Source organism: Pelodiscus sinensis, chromosome 26 (assembly GCF_052426305.1).
Source record: "Pelodiscus sinensis isolate ZL-2025 chromosome 26, ASM5242630v1, whole genome shotgun sequence".
In the NCBI taxonomy this organism is placed as follows: Eukaryota; Metazoa; Chordata; order Testudines; family Trionychidae; genus Pelodiscus; species Pelodiscus sinensis.
This window is the reverse complement of record NC_143077.1, coordinates 2705300-2729508: the sequence shown is the minus strand read 5'-3', so window position 1 is coordinate 2729508 and position 24209 is coordinate 2705300. Positions and strand designations below refer to the sequence as shown.

Here is a 24209-nt window from a genome sequence, read left to right as displayed (position 1 = left end):
CTGCCAGCTTGGGGGGGGGTTACCGGTATGGGGGCTTGTCTCCCTGATACTGCTTGAAGAAACCCCCATACAGGGTGCAGCTGTAAGGGGCAGGCCGGGGGTAGTGATGGGGGGGGAGCAGTGACACAGCTGAAAGGGGCAGGCCGGGGGTAGTGATGGGGGGGGGGGGGCAAGCAGTGCACAGCTGAAAGGGGCAGGCCGGGGGTAGTGATGGGGGGGGGGGGAGCAGTGACACAGCTGAAAGGGGCAGGCCGGGGGTAGTGATGGGGGGGGGGGGGGGGGAGCAGTGACACAGCTGAAAGGGGCAGGCCGGGGGTAGTGATGGGGGGGGAGCAGTGACACAGCTGTAAGGGGCAGGCCGGGGGTAGTGATGGGGGGGGGGGGAGCAGTGACACAGCTGAAAGGGGCAGGCCGGGGGTAGTGATGGGGGGGGAGCAGTGACACAGCTGTAAGGGGCAGGCCGGGGGTAGTGATGGGGGGGGGGGGAGCAGTGACACAGCTGAAAGGGGCAGGCCGGGGGTAGTGATGGGGGGGGGGGGGGAGCAGTGACACAGCTGAAAGGGGCAGGCCGGGGGTAGTGATGGGGGGGGAGCAGTGACACAGCTGTAAGGGGCAGGCCGGGGGTAGTGATGGGGGGGGGAGCAGTGACAGCTGTAAGGAAGCTCAGGTGGCCGCAGAGAAGGGCTCAAGCACAGCTGTGATGGGGCAGGATGGTACCTGCTGCTTTTGGGGGAGGGGCCACACACACCCCAGGGGCCCTCAGGCTGCTGGCCCTGGGCTCCGCCCCACTCAGGTAATGCTCACCTGGGCTCGCTCCCTCCTGGAGCAGATGCCTGATGCTCAGCAAGGAAAGAGGGACGGAGAAAGACAAGTGCCCAGAGGGGTTTGGCGAGACAAGGCCAGGAGGGGAGTCCTGCCTCATGGGAGACAGCAGGGCCCTGGATACTGCAGCCAGGCCCCCCTCCAGGCACAAGAGGCAAAGCTGGACTTGTCAGCAACAGTTTTATTCCTGGCCCAAGAACGTCAGCCGTGCCTGGCTCAGCTGCAGGCGCCAGAGGCAGCAGCTGGCCGGAGCAGGCTCGGGTCTGCGGAGCAGCGAACGCTCGGGGTACGCGAAACGCCCGGGGCGCGGCCAATAAAACAGCTTTGCCAACGGAAAGAGCAGGGAAGGTGAGTTGAGTGTCCAGACCCTGCCCCCGCGGCCCGGGAAGGTCTGAATGTGTGGGGGCGGGGGGAGGGGAATTGCTGAGCCGGTCCGGCTCCTCCGTGGCTGCCGCAGAACAACACCGCGGGGCTGGTGCCGTCGGACATCGCAGGCCAGGTCCTGCGCCCGAGCCCCCTGCAAGCAAAGGGCAGGCTCCCACTCAGCTCCCAGCTCCCCGCCGGCTGACGGGGTCTCGTGCCCCAAGCAGCCCAGGAAAGGTCCTGCTGACCCCGGCAGCCCAGGGGACAGGGCCGGTGCACGGCCCTCGAGCGCCCCTTGGCGCCCGTAAGAGCTGAGGCCCGCTGGGACCAGCCCTGAACTGAAGGGGCCGGGGACCAGACCCTGGTCTAAACAAAATATAAAAGAGCGAGTTAAAGGGCTAGGGAACAGCTGGACTTCACCCTTAGAATCACTGGGCGGGAGCAAGCTGCTGTGAGCCCGTTGCCACGGCCCTAAGAACAGCCGTGCAGACCCCGCAGCGCGGGCAGGGGCCTGGGCTCCGGCCCCTGGGGGCAAAGGGAGGAGATGGGGGCAGGCGGGCCCAGGGCAGAACCGTGGCGGACGCTGATTGCGCATGGTGAGAGCTGGGCCCTGCTAGTGCCCGGCTGGTGTCCCTGCCCCAGGGCCAGGCCCCGGCCGTTTAAATGGGGGGGGGGCTCACATGGCCGCGTGGGGGGGTGGGTCACAGCTTCTGTCCAGCAAAACCACCGACCAGCCTGCGGCGGCGCCAGGGCCACAGCCCAGGGTCCCAAAGAGCTTTGGCCAGGAGCCCGTGGGACCACGTAGCAGCTTTGGGAGGCAGCTCAGGCCTCTCCCCATTTACATACAGGTGAATTAAGGCAACTGGCCAAGGTGAGGCAGAGGCCCCAGGGCTACCTGTGCATCTCAACCCAGCCTCTGCCCTTCTCCACTGAGCGCTTAGGGCCCCCAGGCAGCAGTCGGGGGACCAGGCAGCTCCTCTCTCGACCCGTCTGTCCGTCAGCGTTTCCAGCCCGCCGGCTCCTGGTTCCAATGGGGCTGGCGCGGGGCGGCGAGAAACGCGCAGGCATCCACGGGCGGGAAAGCCCAACTCAGAGCGAGCCAGAGGGACGGTGCCGGTGCCGGTGCTGGTTCTGGTGCTGGCAGTGCTTGTGGGGGGGCTGAGGACACACACTGGGAACCAGGCAGCTGCTCTTAAAACCGGCGACAGGACGTACTCGGCCGAGCAGCCTGAGAACCCCCCGTCCTCGGGACGACAGGAGCCTCCGTCCTCGGGGACCCGCAACTGGGCCTTTGAAACACGTCCCACGTGCCCGCCAAATGGGCGCCCAGCGTGGCGCGAGTGGGCGACGCGTTTCCTCGGGGCTCAGACTGCAGCGAGCTCCAGCCGGAATGGGGGGAGGGGCGGGGGCAGCCTTCCCCGCGCCGAGGAATACGCAGGGCACGGCCGGGTCCCATGTGTCAGGGCGTGGCCGCGGCTGCTCCTGGTGAGCTGGACTCGGCCCCGTGTTCTGCAGCTGCCCCGGCCGCCTGGTCCGGCGCCTGCACCCACCACTGGTGGATTTCCTGGTGCAGCTCCTGGTGCTCTTCCTTCCAGCGCCGGAACTTCTCCGCTGTCAGCTCCGGGTCACCCAGGAGCTGGTCGAGGACCTGGAGCTCGGCCACCTTGGCCTGCCGAGAGAAAAGCACATGCCCCGCTGCTCAGTGCCGGGCCGGGGCCGTGCCGGGGCCGGGGGCTTGAGCGGGACACCTACTTTGAGCGTGCTCTGCAGGGCCCGCACCAGGTGGACCTGCGCGTTGATGCGGGGGTTCTTGTTGCGCTTGATGAAGGATTTGCGGTACTGCTCGTGCGTCTGGAGCTGGCACCGGCCGATGAGCGACACCCCCCCTTGCTTCAGGCACTTGATGAGGGACTCGAGCTCTTCGCCGGGGGAGTCTGCGGGGGAGTCAGAGGCTGGAGCCTTGTGGCACGAACGGCGTTGGGAGCGAGCGGACAGGAACCCCGGGGTAGGGGGTCCTAGGAGGAGCAGCCCCGACACGACCCCTCCTCCGCCCGCCGAGCACGCCCCGCGCCAGCGCCGGGTGGGTCCCTTCCCTGCTCCGCCGGGGGCACTAAGGGGGCACCCAGCGGCCCCGAATCCAGGGCTGACAGCGGTGCCGGCACTTACCTAGGGGCGAGCAGGGCCTGCCGCTGCCAGGGCTCCCCAGGGGGCTGCCATGGGGACCCCCCAGGGGGCTGCTCAGGGGGCTCCCCAGGGGGCTGCTCAGGGGGCTGCTCAGGGGGCCCACGGAGTCGGGGCTCCTCATGGCAGCACCGGGCAGGGCTCTCTCCAGGGCAGGTGGCGGCTCCCTTCTCGCCGGCGGCTGGGGAGGAAGATCAGCACTGAGATCCGAGCGCGGGAATCCGAGGGGGCCGGAAAGCCCCTCTCCGCCTGGGCGACAGCAGCGCCCCCCTGCATCCTCCAAGCCCCCCGCCCTGCCCGTCCCCTCCCCCACGACACCCACCAGGTCAGAGCTAGGCCGGGGAGCGTCTTCGTCGGGGTCCTCGGCTTCCGTCTCGCTGTAGCAATCTGGCAGGACAGGGAAGAGCCGTCAGGGGGAGAGCCCGGCCTGGCCCCTCGCGCCTGCAGAGAACACGCTGCCCTTCTCCGGCGCCTTCCAGCCAGGGGCTCCCAGCCTGCCAGAATGGCAGGCCCCTGGGTCCCTGCGCTTGTCTCTAACCACTAGTCCTAACTGCTCCCACGGTGCTCCTGCTGCGGCCTGCTGACCGAGGGTTCACGGCTCAGCAACAGGATCCTCGTCTTCCCCCCTCCCCATCGCCCTGTCCGGCAGGCTGCTGCTGGAACCAGGCCTGGCTCCTGGGATTCTGGGCTGGGGGGGGGAGGGGGAGGCCTCCTTCCTGCCCCCTCTGCCCCACGCTCCTGGTAAACCGACCTCCGGGGGTGCCCCCCTTGGTCCCCAAGGGCCCAGGCCGCACACGAGTGGGGTGACGGACGTCACGCGGGTGACTGACTCGTCGTGTACTCGACAAGCTGCGCTCTGCGTTTAAGCGGGTATCCCAGCTCCTGCCTTTAAAGTGCAGCCCAGCGGGGTACGTCCGGGACCCGGCTCGCGCCAGGACTCCGCGATCCCGGCTCCTGCTGTTCCCGCACTGTGGCTCTGCCTCCCCCGCCCCACCCTGCCCACCGCGGAGACAGCGCTGGGGGGGGAACTGGCTTTTAAGCCGGCTCCCCGCAGCCAGGGCCGGACGGAGGCATGGGCAAGCTGGGCAGCTGGCCAGGGCGCCAACCCATGGGGGGCAGCTGTAAGGGGTGCGCGGCGTCGCTTGCAGCTGCCATCAGGAGCCGCACGCCCGGCTCCCACAGCACCGGCCCCACGGCGCCGGCCAGCAGCGCCCTTTCCCCCACGGCTGCAGGGTCGTGCATGGCCTGGCGCGTGCGCTAGCAGCGTTGGCCAGGCTGGGTTGGGCAGCGCATGCGCCGTGTGCCCCGGGGGCAGGCCTATGCACCCTGGGGGGGGGATGGGCCTGTGCACCTGGGGGGGGATGGGCCTGTGCACCCGGGGGGGGGGGGGATGGGCCTACGCCCCACGGGTGGGCCTGCGCATGTGCCCTGCGCCCAGGGGTGGCGCCGCACGCCAGGGCCCAGGGCGGCAAAAGGACTCGGGCCAGCCCTGCCCCCAGCACTAGCTCCTGCTCCCCCCTCGCTGCCTCTGATACAGAAGCAGCGGGGGCTAGGGGGGCGGGGGGGAGAGCGAGTAGTTGCAAGTCAGAAGGCCCATGCACCACCACACCGGGGTCACACGAGTCCCAACACCGGCAGGACGGGGTCTGCCCCATTCCAGGTCTCCCCGGGACCCGCTGGCGGGTGCCCCTCCTTTCGGATCTCGCCCCGGGCATTCGGGCCACGCCAGGCCGAGCGCCGTTACTGCCGGGCCCTGGGGAAGAGACGCTCTGGGCCGCAGAGCCGCCCCTCGGCCCCCCAAGTCAGAGGCCGCGACTTTCCTCTCCCCCCTCCCACCGTGAGGCTGGTCTCCAGGATCCAGGTGTCTGCCACCAGCGCGTGGGGGAGAACCGGGGCTCACAGACCAGGCCTGTGCAGAGCAGCAGCCTGAGGGGGGTACGTTAATTAGGGTCTCCTCAAAGCGGCTGCTCCTCGATTAACCCCCCCCCACACACACACACTCTGCAGCCCCCTAGCTCAGGGGAGGCGGGAGTCTGCTCTTCGCCCATTTCCACACGCTCTGGAGCAGCGGCCCCCCAGCTCCGGTGGCTACGGGGTGGAGCCGGCCGGGCGCGCGGGAGCGGGTTCAGGCAGGCGCCTGGCTCCTACCTTCCTCTCTGTGCGGGAGCGACTCCTGGGCCAGCCGGCACTTGGTTTTCGCAGCGATCAAACTGCTCACCCACCTGGGGAGACCACCCAGCGCAGGCGTCAGGCCCTCGGGGGCTTAGTGCAGGAGCCTCTACGGCTCGCCGAGGTCCCTCGCTTCTCGCGCGCTGGCCGTGGCCTACGTGGCCGTTGGGACAGCCACCCGCCCTAGGGGCTCGGTTCCACGTGCGCCTCCAGCAGCCCCAGCCGGGTCCCCCACAGCGTCCGTTCAGGTGCCACCGTGAGAGCCGCTGACTCCGCGTCGGCCACTGGGACGCGGCCTCCAACGAGCTCAGCTCTGGCGGCCAAGGAATCGTTGGGGGAGGGGAGGGACGGGGACCAGAACCCGGCTCCGCGGGGCCGAGCGAGGGGCTCAAGCTGCAGTGGAGGGTGGGGGGGGTAGGAAGGGGGATTTCGCTGGGGAGGCGTGGGGGGTGCTGGGATGGGTCTGGGGGGGAAGGGAGGGGCTCAAGCTGCAGTGGAGGGTGGGGGGGATAGGAAGGGGGATTTCGCTGGGGAGCCGTGGGGGGTGCTGGGATGGGTCCGGGGGGAGGGAGGGGCTCAAGCTGCAGTGGAGGGTGGGGGGGGGGGTTGGAAGGGGGATTTCGCTGGGGAGGCGTGGGGGGTGCTGGGATGGGTCCGGGGGGAGGGAGGGGCTCAAGCTGCAGTGGAGGGTGGGGGGGTAGGAAGGGGGATTTCGCTGGGGAGCCGTGGGGGGTGCTGGGATGGGTCCGGGGGGAGGGAGGGGCTCAAGCTGCAGTGGAGGGTGGGGGGGGTTGGAAGGGGGATTTCGCTGGGGAGGCGTGGGGGGTGCTGGGATGGGTCCGGGGGGAGGGAGGGGCTCAAGCTGCAGTGGAGGGTGGGGGGGTAGGAAGGGGGATTTCGCTGGGGAGGCGCGGGGGGTGCTGGGATGGGTCCGGGGGGAGGGAGGGCCTGGCATCTCCACCCCCGGCGGTGGCTAGGTCTGGCCGGACACAGCCTGGCTAGATGCTGGCACCGGGGGTCCCGCTGTGGGCCGGGCTGGACTCGACGCCCCGAGGGCTCCGCCCCGGGACGCTGTGGGGCTGCAGAGTCAGGCTGGGTCAACCCCCGCCCGGGTTCGACCCGGCTCGTTAGCGGGGGGGGGGGGCGCTCACCTGCTCAGGTCGGCCAGCGTGTCGGCCGCGAAGACGAAGGGCTTGTACCGCTCGTGGCAGAGCTGGAAGACGCTGAGAGAAGAACGAGGCCGGGGCTGCGTTTCCCACCATCCCGCCGGCAATAGCGGGCAGCGGGCCCCGCCCCCGGCTCGGCGTGGGGCTGGGGCCCGTCCGTGGCCCATTTCCAGGCTGCCGTGGGGCAGGCGGGGCTCTGATCACCCCGGGGGGAGCGCGGCCCCGGAACGGAGCCTGTGGGTTGGGATTCGGACATGCGCTCCCCCTCCCCCGCCACTCACCAGGGCAGCCTGGCCCACGAGGCATCTCCCCCCCCCCCCGCCAGACAGCTTCCCCCCCGCAGGGTCCCCCCTGCCCACCGCTCCAGCTGGAGCCTCTCCCCACGCACAGGCCCGCTTGGTGGGGGTGCTCGGTGCCAAGGGCGCTGCCCCATGAAGGGGGCCCACAGCCGGCAGCTGCTGGCTACGGGGTGGGGGCGGGGCTGGGGGCAGGGCTGGGGACGCGGGCCCCCCCCCCCACTCACTATTTCTTCTTGTGCTCCCGGGTGCTCTCCAGGCTGTAGGTCGCCACGTTGATCATGCCGGCGGCTTTCTCGTCCTGGGCGGGGACACGAGCGGCGCGTCACGCGGGGCGTCGAGAGGCTTTGGGGCAGGGCTCCGAGCCGCCGTCCCGAGAGGGGAGGGGAGGGGAGGGGAGGGGGAGGGGGGGGGGGAGGGGCAGCCGACTGGCCCAGGGTCCCCCGGGGCGGGGGCAGGGTGAGGCTGGGGAGAAAGCCCCACCACCGCTGCCAGCTCTGGCCGTGGGGCTGGACACCCGCCGCTCCCATCTCAGCCCGGCACAGGGCCCGTTGGGGGATGGGCACCGCTGGGCCACGGCTCCCGGGAGGGCGAGGCCGAGACCCCTCCCCCCGCCCCGGGCTTCTCCCGCCGACTCGGGCTCCGGGGCGCCCAGAGAGACGCCTCCCCCGGCAGCCGGCTCGGAGCAGGGCCAAGTAACTCGCCCCGGCCCACCCCCGCCCTGTGCCCCAGGATCTCTGGGGGCAGCAGCCAACACCCCAGCACCTCTCCTTCCCCCCCGCCCGCCCCTTCCCTCCGCTCCCCCCCGCCCCTTCTCTCCGCTTCCCCCCATCTGCCCCTTCCCTCCGCTCCCCCCTCGTCCGCCCCTTCCCTCCGCTTCCCCCGCCCCTTCCCCCCCGCTTCCCCCCGCCGCTTCCCCCCCACCCGCCCCTTCCCTCCGCTTCCCCCCTCGTCTGCCCCTTCCCTCTGCTTCCCCCTCGCCCGCCCCTTCCCTCCGCTCCCCCCCTCGCCCGCCCCTTCCCTCCGCTTCCCCCCCCCGCTTCCCCCCGCCCGCCCCTTCTCTCTGCCCCCCCGCCCCTTCCCTCCGCTCCCCCCCTCGACCCCCCTTCCCTCCGCTCCCCCCCTCGACCCCCCTTCCCTCCGCTCCCCCCCGCCCCTTCCCTCTGCTCCCCCCCTCGTCCACCCCTTCCCTCCGCTCCCCCCACCCCTTCCCTCTGCTCCCCCCTCGTCCACCCCTTCCCTCTGCTTCCTCCGCCCCTTCCCTCCACTTCCCCCCTCTCGTCTGCCCCTCCCTCTGCTCCCCCCCCTCGTCCGCCCCTTCCCTCTGCTCCCTCCCCCCCTTCCTCTGCTTCCCCCCCTCGTCCGCCCCTTCCCTCTGCTCCCCCTCGTCCACCCCTTCCCTCTGCTTCCTCCGCCCCTTCCCTCCACTTCCCCCTCTCGTCTGCCCCTTCCCTCTGCTCCCCCCCCGTCCGCCCCTTCCCTCTGCTCCCTCCGCCCCTTCCCTCCCACTTCCCCCCCTCGTCTGCCCCTTCCCTCTGCTCCCCCCCTCGTCCGCCCCTTCCCTCTGCTCCCTCCGCCCCTTCCCTCCGCTCCCTCCGCCCCTTCCCTCCGCTTCCCCCCTCGTCCGCCCCTTCCCTCTGCTCCCCCCCCCTCGTCCACCCCTTCCCTCTGCTTCCTCCGCCCCTTCCCTCCACTTCCCCCTCTCGTCTGCCCCTTCCCTCTGCTCCCCCCCCTCGTCCGCCCCTTCCCTCTGCTCCCTCCGCCCCTTCCCTCCACTTCCCCCCCGTCTGCCCCTTCCCTCTGCTCCCCCCCCTCGTCCGCCCCTTCCCTCTGCTCCCTCCGCCCCTTCCCTCCACTTCCCCCCCTCGTCTGCCCCTTCCCTCTGCTCCCCCGTCCGCCCCTTCCCTCTGCTCCCTTCGCCCCTTCCCTCTGCTCCCTCCGCCCCTTCCCTCCGCTTCTCCCCCTCGTCCGCCCCTTCCCTCCGCTCCCCCCCTCGTCCGCCCCTTCCCTCCGCTCCCCCGCCGCTTCCCCCCCCACCCGCCCCTTCCCTCTGCTCCCCCCCAGCCGGGGGCCGCACTCACGCTGGGCTGGTGGTACCAGTAGAGGACGTGGCCTTTCAGCACAAACCAGCAGCGCTTCCACCGCTGCGCCATGAACCCCGCGTGGTCCTTCTTCTTCAGGAGCCAGCCATCGCAGTCCACCCTGCCCAGCTCCCGGCAGGAGACTCGCCGGCGGCTCAGCCTGGTAGCCACCCCTGCAGGAGGCGCGGTGAGGGGGGCGCAGCTCGTCTGCCAGGCTCCCCCACCCTCCGTGCCCACCGGCCGTGTAACCGCGCGTGGCCGGGGCACTAGCCAGTCGCCCATCTGCCTCTGGCCACAAGATGGGGGGTCTCAGCCTCGGCCTGGGGGCTGGGTCCGGGCCCCCAAGCAGCTGCAGGCTGCCGCGGGGGAAGGGGGGGCGGGACCAGCACGGCCTGGACTCGGTCCAGCCCGGAGCGGAGCCCCTCGCCGAGGCAGAAGAGGGAGGGCGGGCGGGCAGGGGACAGGGCCAGCGAGCTCCATCCCCCCCGCTGCTGCAGGCCTCAGCTGTTCCCCCCGCCCCCCACCAGCCGCAGGCAAACCCGGCTCCTGCCATGCAGCCAAGAGACGCAGCCATGCGCTGCTCCCCGGCACGCGCACCCCGCCCGGTCCCAGCCCCCCCGCCCGGCCCGAGGGGGGACCCCTCCTCTGTCCTGCCCGCGTGGCCAAGCAATCAGGCAGCTACGGACGCGCCTGGGGCGGAGCTTCAAACCCGAACCTCCCCCTTCCGGAGAACTCGCCGATCCCCGGGCTCATCTGCAGCCCACGACTGTCAAGTGCACAGGGGCCGGGAGGCGGCCACTCACCTTTCTGCCCGGAGCGACTCTTGGTGCTGCTCTGAAAGGCAGGAGGGCAGAGACGCGGTTAGAAAGACCGTGGCCACGTGGGCCGCTCAAGGCTTTTGGGAGGCAGACGCCGGCCTCTCTGGCCCCGGCCTCTCAGCGGGGCACGGACAGCGCCCTGGCTGGCTGTGCAGGGAGTAGGGGGGCGATCAGAGCACCCCAGGACGACAGCTAGTCCAGCGGGCACCTGCCCACTCGCCAGCTGAAGCTCACTGCAGGGTGGGCATACGCCCGATGATCCAGCACTGGGAGCAGTGGAAGAGCCCAGTCATTTCAGGATTAACGTGAGGGTCTTAAGTTATTTGCCTCACATCCTGCAGCAGCGAGTCCCATGGATTAACGGTGCCCCGTGTTAAGAGAGGTTTCCCTCATCTCTGTTCTGTATTGGCTGCCTTGCGCATTTCGAATCCAGCTCCTCCCGGCCTCACAGGGCAGGGGCCTGAAGAGCCCAGGTGGCCTCTGCACCCTTCCACGTTTCTCCGAGTTGTGTGCCACGCTGGCACCGAGAGGCCTCGGGGGGGAGGGGCGGGGGGGCGTCAGGCTACAGACACAGGAAGAGACCAGCCGAGGCTCAGTCTCGTCTCACCTTCCTTGGCAACGCGGGAGATTGTCCCTGGCTCCGGCGCCCGGCCCCGCTCTCTGGGGAGCCCTCTGAGCCGAGCTGCAAGGTGCTGGGCCTGGCTGGAGCGGCAGCGGCGGGCGAGCTGACCCCCTCCAATCCTGCCCCAGGAGCTGGGCTCTCCAACGCAGGGGAGGCCAAAGCACCTGCAAAGATCAAACCCTCAGGGGGATCCGGCACCCGCCAGCCACGTCCCGACTGGGGCTCCCCTCGCAGCGGGGCCTCTGCTCCGGAACTGGAGCGTCAGGCCTTGTCCACGTCCATGCAAACCCCACTAGCTCAGGGGAAGCTGGCCCTGCGTGGCCATGCTCTGCACGGGCCCGGCCTGGAGCGCTTGGCACATCTCGCGCCGTGGACACTCCCCCTGGGGACCCGCTGGCGCGTCGAGATGGGCTCCATCACCACCCGTTTACACAGGGGAAACGAGGCACAGGGTTGCGAAGGGCCCAGTGAGTCAGCCGCCAAGCCAGGAAGATGCCAATACCCAGCCTCCGCTCTAAGCAGTAGGCAGCGCTCCCTCGATCCGCCCCGACTCCCTGCCGGCTTGGCCCCTTTCTCCACTCGCTTCTATTACAGCAGGACCAGACTGAGCTCCGGCGTGCACGGTGCTGTACGGGAGGCAAGGGCCACTGACAGTAGGAGTCCCAGGCTCCGGCACGGAGAGCTCTTCCTGATGGGAGCCCCAGCCCCTCCCCGCTTGGCTGGTACCCCTGCGGCCCTGCTGAAAGGGGGGGCTGGCAGGAGGGCTCAGCGCCGCCGGGTGGAGCCCAGCGCGACCACCTTGGTACCCGCCCTGCGGCCAGGCTTTGCGGAGCCTTGGGGCATCTGCAGGGCTCCCGGGCACAGGCTCTCCCCTGAGCCCCGGCCCCGGGGCAGTCCCACGAGCCGGCAACCAGCCGAGCTCGCCCCAGCCCGAGGCCTGGCCGCTTTCGGCAGGGCACCGGCGTCTCCTACCTGCCCCGGGGAGCTCCCGGGTCTCGTCTCCGGGCTGGCTGGAGTCACTCCCCTCCTCTTCGCCAGTGGCCCAGTCCAGCCCGGCGGGCACGCTGCTGGGGAGAAGCCTTGAACTAGCGGGGGTCAGCACCGCAGCCCTGGGGCACGTCTGCCGCTCCGCAGAGCCCGCAGCACGGAGCCGGCCGTGGGCGGGAGCCCCGGTCAGCCAAGCAGCGCCTGCCCGGGCTGGCCACATGGGCCCCCCACCTTTGGCACCACACGTGCCCCCCAGGGCCGAGTCGGCAGCGTGCCCTCTCCCACCGCAGGGGTGACTCAGTGGAACCGTCAGCGGCTCAAAACAAGCGTGAGGCTCCAGATAAATAAATATCCTGCCAGGGTGGCTGTTCTGCTGCCTAGGTCCTCTCTGGTGCGAGTCAGCCACAGAGCTCAAAGCCTCAGAAGTGATCCCCATGTGCCAGCTGGGGAAACTGAGGCACACTGACTTTTGAGGGGGGGGGGGGAGGAGATTTGTCTACAGTCGCCCTGCAGGCCAGTGGCCAAGCCAGGAATAGAAAACACTCGAGTCTGCAGAGGGGAAGCCCTGGGCTCTATTTAAGAGCCAAACCCTGCCTAGCAAGGCCACATCCTCACTTTTCCAGATGGGGAAACCGAGGCACGGAGGTGCTGAGACTTGCCCAGGGTCACACGGCACACGTATGGCAGAACTGGGAATGGGACCCAGCGCCCGAACTCCCGGGCTCTGACCAGTCTCCCGGCAGGCTGAAAACAAGCCCCTTGCTCTGGGACGCTGACGCGAGCAAAGTCCAGGCGCCAGGGTTGGACGCGCAGGGCCTGCGAGCCGGGCAGCACAGGGCCGGACCAGCTGACCTGTGTCCCTGCCCGCCCCCGTCTGGCGCCCAGGCCCCGGCTGGCCAGCCCCACCCGGCGAGCTGCAGGCGGGCGCTGGAGGCCCAGGGAAGCAGCAGGCAGCCCCACGGCGCTTACCCACACGGCTGGGGCACTGAGCTCAGCGGAGAATCCTGGTTTTCCAGCCCAGATTCCGCAACATCCGACGAGCTTCCAGGCGCCTGCAACAGAGTCAGCGAGTTTCCAGCCGGGCTCGACCAGCGCTCAGCCCCCCCGGCCGAGTAGGGGGCCCCCCAGCGCTCAGCCCCCCCGGCCGAGTAGGGGGCCCCCCAGCGCTCAGCCCCCCCGGCCGAGTAGGGGGCCCCGCCCCCCCAGCGCTCAGCCCCCCCGGCCGAGTAGGGCCTCCCCCCCAGCGCTCAGCCCCCCCGGCCGAGTAGGGTCGCCCCCCCCCCCCAGCGCTCAGCCCCCCCGGCCGAGTAGGGTCGCCCCGCCCCCCCAGCGCTCAGCCCCCCCGGCCGAGTAGGGGGCCCCGCCCCCCCAGCGCTCAGCCCCCCCGGCCGAGTAGGGCCTCCCCCCCAGCACTCAGCCCCCGGACGAGTAGGGTCGCCCTGCCCCCCCAGTGCTCAGCCCCCCCCGGCCGAGTAGGGGCCCCCCCCAGCACTCAGCCCCCCCGGCCAAGTAGGGCCCCCCCCCCCCAGCGCTCTCCCAGGAGGCTCCGATGCTGCCTCAGCGGCAAGACCAACCAGGTGCGGACACGTCCCGGAAGCGCAGCCATGAAACATGGAAGCGGCGGAGCTGCTACGCCCCGGGGCGGCCTGCAGGCAGCACAAGGATTTGGGGGCCCACTGGGCGGGGAGGGGGCCGAGGCCTCCCCAGGAGACACCCACACGCCGAGTGAGCCCGGGCGCCGGGCGCTTGGAGCCGGCTCCTGGCCAGACCCTGCCTGCTCGGCTCGGGAGGGGGCAGTTCTGCTGGGGCCAGGCCCCCCTTACCAGAGGGCCCGGAGAGCCGGGCCAGCCCAGGGGCCCCACAGACGTCAGTGGGATCTTCTTCAGCACCAGCGTCACCAGGGTCGGCTTCTCCAGGATTTTCTTCACCAGGTTCACTCGCGTCCAGCCCACCTGCGCACGGATCGGGGACCGCGCTCGTCACCCGCTCGGCCCGCGCCCGGAAACGGGCAGCCCCGTGGGTCAGTCTGCCTGGGCCGGGGGCTCTTTCAGGCCTTCGCCCCGGCCAGCCGCCTCGTGCCCCGTGACTACTCCTCCCGCCCGTGTGGCCATGGGGAACGGGCTGGTACAGCCAACGGTCGATCACAGCCCCATGGCGCTCAAGGGAGTCTACAGTCGCCAGAGCCACGTGAGTCAGCCGCCAGCCACAGGCCCGCCCCAGCCCGGAACCAGGGACTCCCCGCTCCACCGCAAGCCAGTTAAGACACCCGGCCGGCCAAGCAGCTGTGTCAGCCAGTCCTCCATGGCCGGCTCCTTTCACAGCCACTTCTCCAGTGCCCCAGCCGGCCGGCCCTTCGGCTCGGCACAGGGCCGCAGGAGGCTGCCCGAAAAGTCTCCCTGAAAATGGTCTGAGGGGAACAACTCTTGCCCCACTTGGTAGCAGATTGCTGTGGAAATGGATTTTATTGGTGCAGCAAACCCGACGGCCCGCAAAGACGGCAGGTCTTCCCCAAATACCGACGGAGGGTGGGGGTGCTGAGAGCCACTGAACCGAACTGTCACCCCTTCAAGCCAGGGGGTGCTGCAGCTCCCCCCCTCCCCCAATTCCAGCACCTATTGAAATACAGGCAGCCCCCGGGTTACGTACAAGATAGGGACTGTAGGTTTGTTCTTAAGTTGAATTTGTATGAAAGTCGGAACTGGCGTCCAGATTCAGCTGCTGTTGAAACTGACCAGCAGTGGCTGAATCAGACACGCCTGGGGCAGAGCAGCTGGGGGGCTGCTGGGTTGGTCCAGTCGTGCCGCACCTCGGCGCTGTGGGATCAACCCGGCAGCCCCCCAGCTGCTCTACCCCAGGCATCAGCGAGAAAAGCCTGGTCTGCTGGGGGGGGGGGGGGGGAGCGCACTAGCTGCACCCCCCCCAGCAGACCAGGGAGACGCGGAGCGGCTTTTCTCGCCGTGGAGAACGCGGGCAGCGGGACCGCTGAGACACGCCGAGGTCCCGTCGCCCGTGTCCTCCACGGCGAGAAAAGCCGCTCCGCGTCTCCCTGGTCTGCTGGGGGGGGGGGGCTGCTAGCTCCGCGTCTCCCTGGTCTGCTGGGGGGGGGGGGCTAGCTCCGCGTCTCCCTGGTCTGCTGGGGGGGGGGGGGGGCTAGCTCCGCGTCTCCCTGGTCTGCTGGGGGGGGGGTGCTAGCTCCGCGTCTCCCTGGTCTGCTGGGGGGGGGGTGCTAGCTCCGCGTCTCCCTGGTCTGCTGGGGGGGGTGCTAGCTCCGTGTCTCCCTGGTCTGCTGGGGGAGAAGTGCCCCTCACGCCACTGGAGGCAGCGACAGTGAGGGAGGCACCCCGCACTAGCGCCCCCCCCCCCCCCCCCCGGTTCGTAACTAGGGATCTGACTTAAGTCGGACCCACGTAACCCCGGGACTGCCTGTACTTCAGTTTGGCTGGACCTTTGCAATGGCTCATGGGAGCTGTAGTCCAGCTGCTTCATGGCCTCATTTTCCTCTAAGCCAGACTCCGTATCCCACGCTGCCTCACAGCCCGTCACGCGCAGCCGCCACCTGCTCCGGCCAAAGGCGAGACCAGTGCATCATGGGGAGACAGTCCGACCAGGGACCCCAGTTACCACGGAGAGGCGCACGGGCACCCAAACTACAGCGCCAGGTGCACGCCGGGGATCGCTCCCATTGGTTGCTGAAGAGCCCCCGTTGCAAGACCCTTTTCCTGCCCATCCCGCCAGGCGCTTCCCCGCAAACGGCGACAACGCCCCGACCTCGCTCCGGAGGGGGGGCGGGGGGGGTTGGAGGCTGAATTAAGTGCGGCACGTCAGTGCGTGGAGGCTCAGCCAAGTGCCAGGCTTGCGCCTCCCGAAGACCCTCCCTTCCGCCCCCCCTCGCGGGCTGCCGCCTGCTGAGCGCGTGGGGAGGCCGAGGCTCGGGGCGGGAACGCCCGGCCCCCTCACAGCGGTTCTACCCGCCTCCCCGGGAGCCAGGCCCGGGCGGGTTCGCGTCTCTGCAGCAGGAGTCTCCAAGCAAAGCGGGGGCACAGCCCCTGGCTCGCTAAGCAAGGACCGGCTGCCTAGCCCAGGCACCTGCTCACACTCCTCCAGCAAGAGGGTCCAGAGCCAATCGATGGGAACCAGCCGGGTTTTGGGGACCCTCCGTAGGGACCCGCTGCATCCAGCCAAACAACGCCGAGCCCTGTCGGGGGGGCAGCGTTTCCCCAGCGAGGGCAGGGCTGTGAATGGAGCGAGTCTTCGCCTGATCCCCTGGGGGCTGGAACCCCGCGGCGAGTCCCCCGGCCCCGAGAGAAAGGAAGTGACAAAGGACGAGAGCCGGCCACCCCCTCCGCCGCCGCCGCCACGCTTCACCACATTTACAGGGACAAGGATCTGCCGGGGGACCCCTCACACCCGCCACGATGGCAGCTGCACTCGGCCCCTTCCCGTGGAACCGGGCCGTCCCAGGAGCCCGGCGCGCCGACGGGGCCGCACTTACCACCACCTGCCCGTTGACCTGCACGATCTCGTCCCCCGGCAGGACCTGGCTGCAGTGCTCAGCTGGAGACTGGCAGGAGGAGCAAGGAGCAGTCTGAGCCGTGGCCGCGGCAGGAACACGCTAGCGGGGCGGCCGAGAAAGGCTCTCGAGCCACTTGCCTGGCTGACACAGTGCGAGGCTCAGGCCGGGGATTAACCATTAACTCTCAGGCCTGATCTTTGGCTCCCTGCTCCGGCCCAGGAGCCGACCGAAGCAAGACGCTGGCCAAGGCAGCGTGACGCCCGGCCGCGAACCAGCAGAGCTGGAAGGACTCAGCCAAGTCCCGTGTGATGCAGCCCACGCAGAGCAGGCTGGCCCAGGAGGGGGGTTAGCGCACGTGGGCCCCCTGCGACCCCCTGGGGCTCCGCGCATGGCCCCGCGCAGGGCTGCCCGATTCCCCTGGTTCCAGCCCTGGAGGTTTTTCCCACTGGTGTCAGCAACGTGGCCCGCACAGAGCCAGGGCACGGGACGGGAGGTGGGTGCAGATTGGACCCAGCACTGACTGGGAGAGCCGCACGCTCCCGCCCGGCACCCCCGGGAACTCGAGGGATGTGGGCAGCAAAGCGACCTGTCCCGCGAGGCCGGCTGGGGTCCGACCGGCTTGCAGCCCCCGAGACGAAGGAGGCCGCTCCGGGGGCCCACTCCCTGGCCCCGGCCGCCGAGGGGAGCTGGGCTGGGGCGGCCCGTCCATACAGGAGAACTAGGCAGTCGCCTAGGGTGCCAGGTTAAATGGGGCGCCAAACGGTGGCGCAATATCGAGGGGTTCAGAGGTGGGGGCGCCGATTGCCTGGCAGCTCGTCTAGGGCCGCCCCGGGACGTTGCTCGTGACGGGCCCGCGTCGGGGCTCGGCTGGGGGCGGGCTCTGAGCCTGGAGAGCCTGAAGCCGCCTCCCCCCGCTCACCTCCGGGGCGGTTCCCGCGATGAAGTGCAGGCAGGAGCTGGTGGACTGGATCTCGATGCCCTGCGGAGAGGAGCGGACGGGGGTTGGCAGCGGCCGTGGAGCCGCAGCGCGAGCAGAGGCCGGGGCCGGGGGGCAGACTCACCAGCTGGTCATCCGGCTCGGTGGGCACAAGGTCCACGGTCTCCAGGACGGCCGTCTGGGCCAGCAGGGCTGCCGGGCTGCAGCTCAGGACGTCCTCGCAGATCCCGGCCAGCTGCCTGCACTGAAGGGCAGCGGGAGAAGTTGTAGAGGAGCCCCGCCCGCATGGCCCCCCCAGCCAGCCCCCGCCCGCATGGCCCCCCTAGCTCCCGCCCGCCCGGCCCCCCCAGCCGGCCCCCGCCCGGCCCCCGCCCCCGGCCCAGGACCTGCCCCCTGCCCAGCACCCGCCCGCATGGCCCCCCAGCCCCCGCCCGCCCAGGCCCCCCCCCCCCCAGCCAGCCCCCGCCCGGCCCCCCCAGCCCCCACCCGGCTCCCCCCAGCCCCCGCCCAGGACCTGCCCCCTGCCCAGCCCCCCCCAGCCCCCGCCCGCCCGCCTGGCTCCCCCCAGCCCCCGCCCACGCTCCCGAGGCGGCACGGGGACACTTACGATCGGCAGGATGCGCTCCTCTCTCTCCAGCACTCCGCAGTCCTGGCGGAGCAAGAGACGCGGTGAGAGACGGATCCAACTTTGCGAGCCGGGACTCCCCAAAGGGCTTCCCAGACGGGCAGGGGAGAAATGGTGCTGGGGCTCCTCTCCCATCCCCCCCCAGACTAGAGGGGGCCCTGCTGCCCTTCCCCCCACAGGTGAGACGACACCAAGGCCGGGTGGCCACAGCAGCCTGGCGGCAGCAGGAGGAACTGGCGACCTGGCCACGTTCCACCAGCTCCGGCGCGCCAGCTGTGTCCAGAGGCCACTGGCCCCTCACTCCCGCCAGGCAGTTGCCCGGGGCAGAGGAGCCCGTGTTTGGGGGAGGGGAGGGCCTGACCGAGAGATCCCGGGGGCTCCCGCTCCCAGACACGCGCTCTGCCGGGAGCTCACCAGAGCCGCACCCGAGGTGCTGCGCACGAGGGGGGGGGTGCTGCGCACGAGGGGGGGGCTCTGGTGAATCTTGACTCTACTTTTACGTTCCTGGTTGGGCCCGTTTCTTCCCCCCCCCCCACCATCTTGCCCCGCTTCCTCCAGACCCCGTCCCCTCGCCCCCACCCTCCGTTTACAAGCCCCTACGGGTTCCCCGAGTCTCCTTTTCCATCACCCCACAGCACAACCCGCTGCCGTCCCCTGCTCCCGAGCCTATTCCCAAGCCGGAGAAGCCTCCCCCGAGCCCCTCCAGACCCGCGCTGCTGGCATCTGCCCCCCGCCCCCCACCCTGCGCACGCCGGGCTCCTCGGAGCCGGTCACACCCAGTACCTGCCGAGCCCAGAGCAGCCGGCTCTCCCCCCGCCAGCCGCCGAGCGCCTGCGACCCGAGCTCCCCAGCCCCGGCCCAGCCCGGAACCCGATCCCACGGGTGACTCACCAGGTTATATAAAGCCGAGGGTGTTTAGCACCTGGCCCCTTCCCCCCGGCTCCCCTCCCCTCCCGACTGAGCCGCGCCAAGCCCAGGGTCCGATCGCAGCTACGCCCCCGGCTCCACCGCCCCCCGCAGCCACCGGCCCTGCCCAGGCGGCTCAGAGACGTGGGCCCCGGCACCGGGCAAGGCAGGGCCCTTCTCCAGACAGGGCTCCGCTGCCAGCCCGTGTGCCAGCAAGCCCTCCAAGCGAGGCTGAGCCTGCCCGCCCCCACGGCCCTGCCCCTGAACCGGGCACTGGGAGCACATGGGAGGGACTGAATGGCGGCGCGGCTGCCCCTTGCTGGGGATCTTCTGCCCTGCAGGGGCCTGGGCGCCCTGGGGCTGCCCCCGGCCTTTTAAATCACCGCTGGAGCCCCGCCCCGCGAGCTCCGTGCGGCCCAGCCCCACCCCGCCCCCCAATGCCCCGCCCCTTCCTGGAGCTCAGGACCGCCCCCCTGCCTATCCTGGGGGCCCATGAAGGTTGTCAGCTCCCCTGAAGCCACTGCACTGCCGTGCCTCAGTTTCCCCAATGTACACGTGGAAGATCCTAGCCTAGTTAATAGGGGTCTAATGAGGCTTCATTTGCGTTTGTAAAGCACTTTGTAGGAAAGCAGAGTTATTGAAACGCAGGGGAGCGATCCCGGCCCCTTGCTCCACATTCATCATCTGACGAAGTGGCTTGCGCCCACGAGCGCTCAGGCGGCTCTCTCTAGATTTTTGCTAATCTCTAAGGTGCTACAGGACCCTGCTGTTCCCGTGTTCCCTCGTTGGTTAGAGGAAGGAACCTACCCCCACCCTTCCACCACTCCCCGCTGTTACCGCAGACCCGTCGCGGGGGACAGGGCCCCGCAGCCGAGAAAAGCACCACGGCAGGACACACCGCTTGCTTTGCAGTGACCCGGACTGTCCTGCGCTCGGCGCACGGGTCGCGATGCAGGAGGATACAGCCGGTTCCTCTAGAAGCGACACGGGGCTCGTCCATCCCTCCCTCTGCGTTATCCCACTAACCAGCGCAACAGGCTCCCCTCGGCTCCGGGGCGGCCCAGCGGCGAGCAGGACTCCCGGCTGGACTTAGATCGCCAGGGAAAGGCTCCTACACAAATGCCTGAAGCATTCGTAACCCAAACAGCTGACAGCCCAGAAGCGAAACTGACCTCAGCAGTTTTCACTCTCCGAGCCGAGAGGCACCAAGAGCCGGGAGGGGGGCGAATCCGAGCCTGGGAAAGGAAGGCCCGAAATCCGCAGGGCTAGCGGCACAGCACTGGCTGGCCACCAAGGGCTACCGAGCCAAGAGAAAACGGTCTCAGTTGAGACGAGAAGAAAAAAATAGATTCCCAGGCTCCGCTCTGCTGGGCCGGGGCCTTCCCGCCAGCCGAGGAGGAACGGCCCCAATGAAGTTTGAGAAACAGCTCGCTGGTCACTGGCCAGGGAGAAAAGCGAGTGTGTTGGGTGGGGGCGTCCGTCCTCGCATTGTGCCTGTCACCGTGGTATCGGGACTCCCTCCTCTCCTGTCCTAGGTCCCGGGAAACCCCAGCATGACGACAGCCCCGAAGGGACACGGGCTGCGCTTCTCCACGTGCCCCTGCGCATCCCGGCGGGAACACACACGCCAACCCCGCCCGCCTGCTCTTGGCTTATTGGGCTCTTTAAACCCTCCGTCCTGACCTCCTGCACGGCCTCGGCCAGCTGCCCGCAGAGCGCCACGATGTCCCGGCTGGCTGAGTCGTCGCTCGGGTGACAGACGAGATACCTGGGAGGGGCGACGGGCCGGTCAGGTCACAGGCAGGCAGGAAAGGAGGGGGCCCGACAGGCCTGCCGTTAGCAGAGGCGCTGCCCCTCGGGCCCGGGGCTGAGCACAAGCGGGGGACCTGCCGGGGTTTTACGGGGCTCCCTGAAGGGTCCTGAGCAGCTGGAGCCGCCGGCGACAGAGCTCAAGGCTCCTCGCCTGTCCGGGCAGCTGCTGGGTGCTCCGTGGCCCACGTGGAACAAGTTGGGCGTCTCAGTCCCATTTCTGCGACCGAAGTGTCCACCTCCCACCGAGCCACGTCCCCGGGGAGGCCCAGCAAAGCAGTGAGCAGGCCTCTGGCCTCAAGAGGGGCCCCTGGGCAGAGGACCCCAGCCCTCCACTGCCCAGGCTATGCCCGTCCTCTCCCCGGGCTGGCACCGTCACAAAGACGAACGTGGCCATGGCACCACCCTCCCTGGCCGCTGTCTGAAGCCTCCGCACTGGCTGCCGGGCACCCAGGTGGCAACGCAGCCCAGCAAACAGAGAGTGTGTACGCCAGCCCCACAGATGCCCTGCAGCGCAGGCCCGGTGCCCCACCCCCGCCCCACGGGATCCCCCCGGCACACGGCCCTCGCCTCCGTTACCTGTGGAGCCAGGTGAGAAGCCCCTTGGCCGCTGTGATCAGCTCGGCCACGCAGCCCAGCAGGTCTGGGGAGGGCGATGCGCCGGCCTCTCCGTCCTGCGCCGGCACCTTCCTGCGGCTCAGGATGAGGCTCTGGGTGGTCTGAGCCGCTCGCTGCAGCTTCTCCACCAGCGTCCCCAGGCTGGTGGTCTCCAGCGCGTAGCTCTGGGAACGAGCCCAAGGCGCTCAGCAGAGGGGAGAGGGGCCAGGCCTGGGGCAGCTCGGAGCAACGGCCGAGGAGGCGGCCACAACGCCGCACTGCCCCCCAAAGCGGCTGCAACCCCCCAGCCCCGCAGCGCTCAGCCTCGGAGCGGGACTGCGGGAGGGACCCAGGGATGCAAAATCCCATTTAGTCCATTGAACCCGTTAGCCAATTCTGGGGGGTCCCACGGGGGAGGGGGCTGCTCCAGCCTGGCCACCGGTTACCCTCCCGCACCCCCGCAGGGAACCCAGCCCCTCACCCACGCTGGGCGGGGCCAGAGATGGGGAGGGGGCTGCCAGTTACCTGCTCCCACCCCCGCAGGGAACCCAGCCCCTCACCCACGCTGGGCGGGGCCAGAGATGGGGAGGGGGCTGCCAGTTACCTGCTCCCACCCCCGCAGGGAACCCAGCCCCTCACCCACGCTGGGCGGGGCCAGAGATGGGGAGGGGGCTGCCAGTTACCTGCTCCCACCCCTGCAGGGAACCCAGCCCCTCACCCACGCTGGGCGGGGCCAGAGATGGGGAGGGGGCTGCCAGTTACCTGCTCCCACCCCTGCAGGGAACACAGCCCCTCACCCACGCTGGGCGGGGCCAGAGATGGGGAGGGGGCTGCCAGTTACCTGCTCCCACCCCTGCAGGGAACACAGCCCCTCACCCACGCTGGGCGGGGCCAGAGACGGGGAGGGGGCTGCCAGTTACCTGCTCCCACCCCCGCAGGGAACCCAGCCCCTCACCCACCCTGGGCGGGGCCAGAGACGGGGAGGGGGCTGCCAGTTACCTGCTCCCACCCCTGCAGGGAACCCAGCCCCTCACCCACTCCGGGCGGGGCCAGAGACGGGGCCTGGCTCCAGCCTGGCCAGAGCGACTCACCAGTGCACAGAGCTGCTCCACCGCTTCCAGGAGCAGCTCCTGGTGGCCGAGGCAGGGCAGGCCCAGCTCCTCCAGGCGCCCATAGGACAGCTGCAGCAAATCCTCCCCGCTCAGGGCCCAGGCCTCGAAGGGATACTGCTGCAGCGCCGGGTCCAGGCCTAAAGCGACAAGCACACTCAGCCCGGCTGCTCCCGGGAGGCCCCGCACTGGGCAGCTGCAGCCGGATCCGTTCTCTGAGCCCGGCTGGACGAGGCGGAGCAGCCCTTGGCATTAACTCTTCTCACGCTGGCCGGCCACTTGCTCCCCGGCTAGTGCAGCCAAGCCCCTGTGGCGGCGCGCGGCGCCTTCGCCCTCAGACCCGGCCAGTGGCAGGGAGTTCCACAGGCTACCTGCACGCAGCGGGACAAAGTGCTGCCTCGGCTTGGCTCTGAGTTTGTCCCTGTCCCGGGACACCGATCAGCCCCGAGGCCTCATGGCAGGAGACCGGGGAAGGGAAGCTCCCAGGGCTCCAGAACAATTTTTGGGGGTGGGAGGCTGAGTCCCCCCCGTTTAGGCCTGTTCATGCCCGGCTGATGGCCACCAGCTCCCCCAGACCCACCGGACCACATGCCCAGCAATGGTGCACTGTGCGTACGACCCAGGAGAGCCGGCACCCCCAGGCTGGGCAACAGCGGAGCCCTGAGCCGTGGCTGGATCCCGGGGGCCACGGAGCCCCCAAGGCCGGTGGCCTAGAATCCAGGGCTGCAGAGGCCGAGGGCCAGGCCAGCAGGATGCTGGGGGCCGCCTGGTAGCTGGGAGCCGGCTCTCGGGCACGGGGAATCCGGGGGTGCCACAGAGCCCCCGCCCCATGGACGCCCCGGGCTGTTTTCTCCCGCATCCCCCCGCCTGTCTGACACCGGCCCTGCCCATTGGGCCGCACTGCCCCCCGGAGCGTGTCCCGCCGGCACAGACTGGGGGGCCGCGCCCCGGCCCCGCTCACCTCTCAGCCACTGCGCCACCCGCGCAGGGCTCCAGGCGCGCACGGGCTCCATGCGCTGCGCTCCCGGCTGGCCCCGCCGCCCCGTTCCGGGAAAGGCCCCTCGGGGGCGGGGCCGAGCTCACCTGCGCTGCGCCGCCCCGCCCCCCGCCCGCCCGCCAGGTAACTCGCAGGCGGCGCTGCGGTTGGGGCAGCCGCCCGTCGCTCAGCGGGCAGGGCCCGCCCCCTCTGGAGCCCCAGCCTGGGGCCCAGCATCGCCCCGCGCCCCTCCCCTCGGGGCATTGCAGACCCTGGGCACCCCGAGCTCTGCCCCCCCCACTGGTTCCAGCGTGACCCCCAGGGCTGTGAAAGGCCCCGAGCCCCGTGGGGCGCTCACCTCAGCCCTGGCTAGGAAGGGAGTGTGACCTAGTGGGCAGAGCGCAGGACTGGGTGGTGGGCAAGGCCCGTGTGCGACTCCCCCGCCCCCATCTCCGCTGAGCTGCCTGCAACCCAAGTGGGGACTTGGGGGGCTGAACGCGCGTCCGGGCCCCCAGCACTGTAACAGACAGCCCCGTGCCCCGTGCGCCCGATGAGTGCGACTGGCGCCCCCCAGGGGGACCCCGCCTGCCAACCGCCCTGCATGGAACAGGCCGTCCAAGGACAAAGGCCTGTTACTGCGAGCGCCCGGCTAAACAGCACCCTAACTCACAGAGGGTCCTACTTATGCAGCAATTGGCCTGCCACTGTCTCAATGCGTGACCGAGGCAAGTCACTTAGCCTCAACTTCCCCCTCTGGAAAATGGATTCACCTTGGTAACTGTGTTGAGCTGGCAGAATCTTAGACGTGTAGGCCAGGAAGGGGCCTCAATGGGTCATCTAGGCCAACCGCCCCCCGCCCTGACAGCTGCTGTCTAAGCCAGTGATAGACTGACATTTGCATGTGTCTCCTGCCGCTCTGTGCAGCACGTGATATTAAAACACCGTGTGATTTAATTGTTAACCAATGAATTGATTAACCAATCAGGATGCTTTATTATGTTATTAACTAATTGTAGTGGATGAAGCAATAATATTTGGTCGATCATTTTGCTGTGAGAATGTTTATACTAGAGAGACAGAGTAAGTGAAACAACGAATTCGTCATTATCCTAGAGCTTTTGGATAATGCTGAGCTCTAATTTGGCTCCTGAGGTCTGAAGTATCCCTGGTCTGACTTGTTCTTAGAAACCTCCAGCGAGGGAGACCGAGAAGCCTCCCTAGGTACTTTGTCC

General features: G+C 69.7%; 1 protein-coding gene across 5 annotated transcripts; it reads right to left on the bottom strand.

Moving 5' to 3' along the window:
- Positions 1-1616: 1616 nt before the first annotated feature.
- CNKSR1 (connector enhancer of kinase suppressor of Ras 1) lies at positions 1617-23963 on the bottom strand. 5 transcript variants are annotated; one of them, XM_089773432.1, is made up of 22 exons: positions 22963-23963; positions 21984-22141; positions 20875-21077; positions 20170-20254; positions 17563-17604; positions 17080-17199; positions 16938-16997; positions 15998-16066; positions 13329-13457; positions 12475-12557; positions 11491-11585; positions 10504-10682; positions 9882-9912; positions 9079-9251; positions 7225-7298; positions 6687-6758; positions 5515-5588; positions 3689-3753; positions 3469-3547; positions 3352-3432; positions 2938-3119; positions 1617-2854 (listed from the first exon to the last, which is right to left on the bottom strand). In XM_089773432.1, exons 1-22 carry the CDS (start codon positions 23012-23014, stop codon positions 2645-2647), a joined length of 2316 nt encoding a protein of 771 aa, XP_089629558.1. In that variant the 5' UTR covers positions 23015-23963; the 3' UTR covers positions 1617-2644. The 5 variants fall into 5 exon arrangements, with proteins under 5 accessions (XP_089629558.1, XP_075764658.2, XP_075764659.2 ...); XM_075908543.2 differs by having other exon boundaries at positions 3352-3547; positions 22963-23880; XM_075908544.2 differs by having other exon boundaries at positions 3352-3547; positions 11491-11582; positions 22963-23873.
- Between the last annotated feature and the right edge of the window lie 246 nt (positions 23964-24209).

Coding starts and splice junctions, on each gene's coding strand:
- CNKSR1 (XM_075908543.2), bottom strand. CDS start 23,014: ATGGAGCCCGTGCGCGCCTGGAGCCCTGCGCGGGTGGCGCAGTGGCTG. Junction 21,078..21,983: donor TGGAGCAGCTCTGTGCACTG/GTGAGTCGCTCT, acceptor GCTCGTTCCCAG/AGCTACGCGCTGGAGACCAC. Junction 17,605..20,169: donor TGGCCGAGGCCGTGCAGGAG/GTCAGGACGGAG, acceptor TTGCTCCGCCAG/GACTGCGGAGTGCTGGAGAG.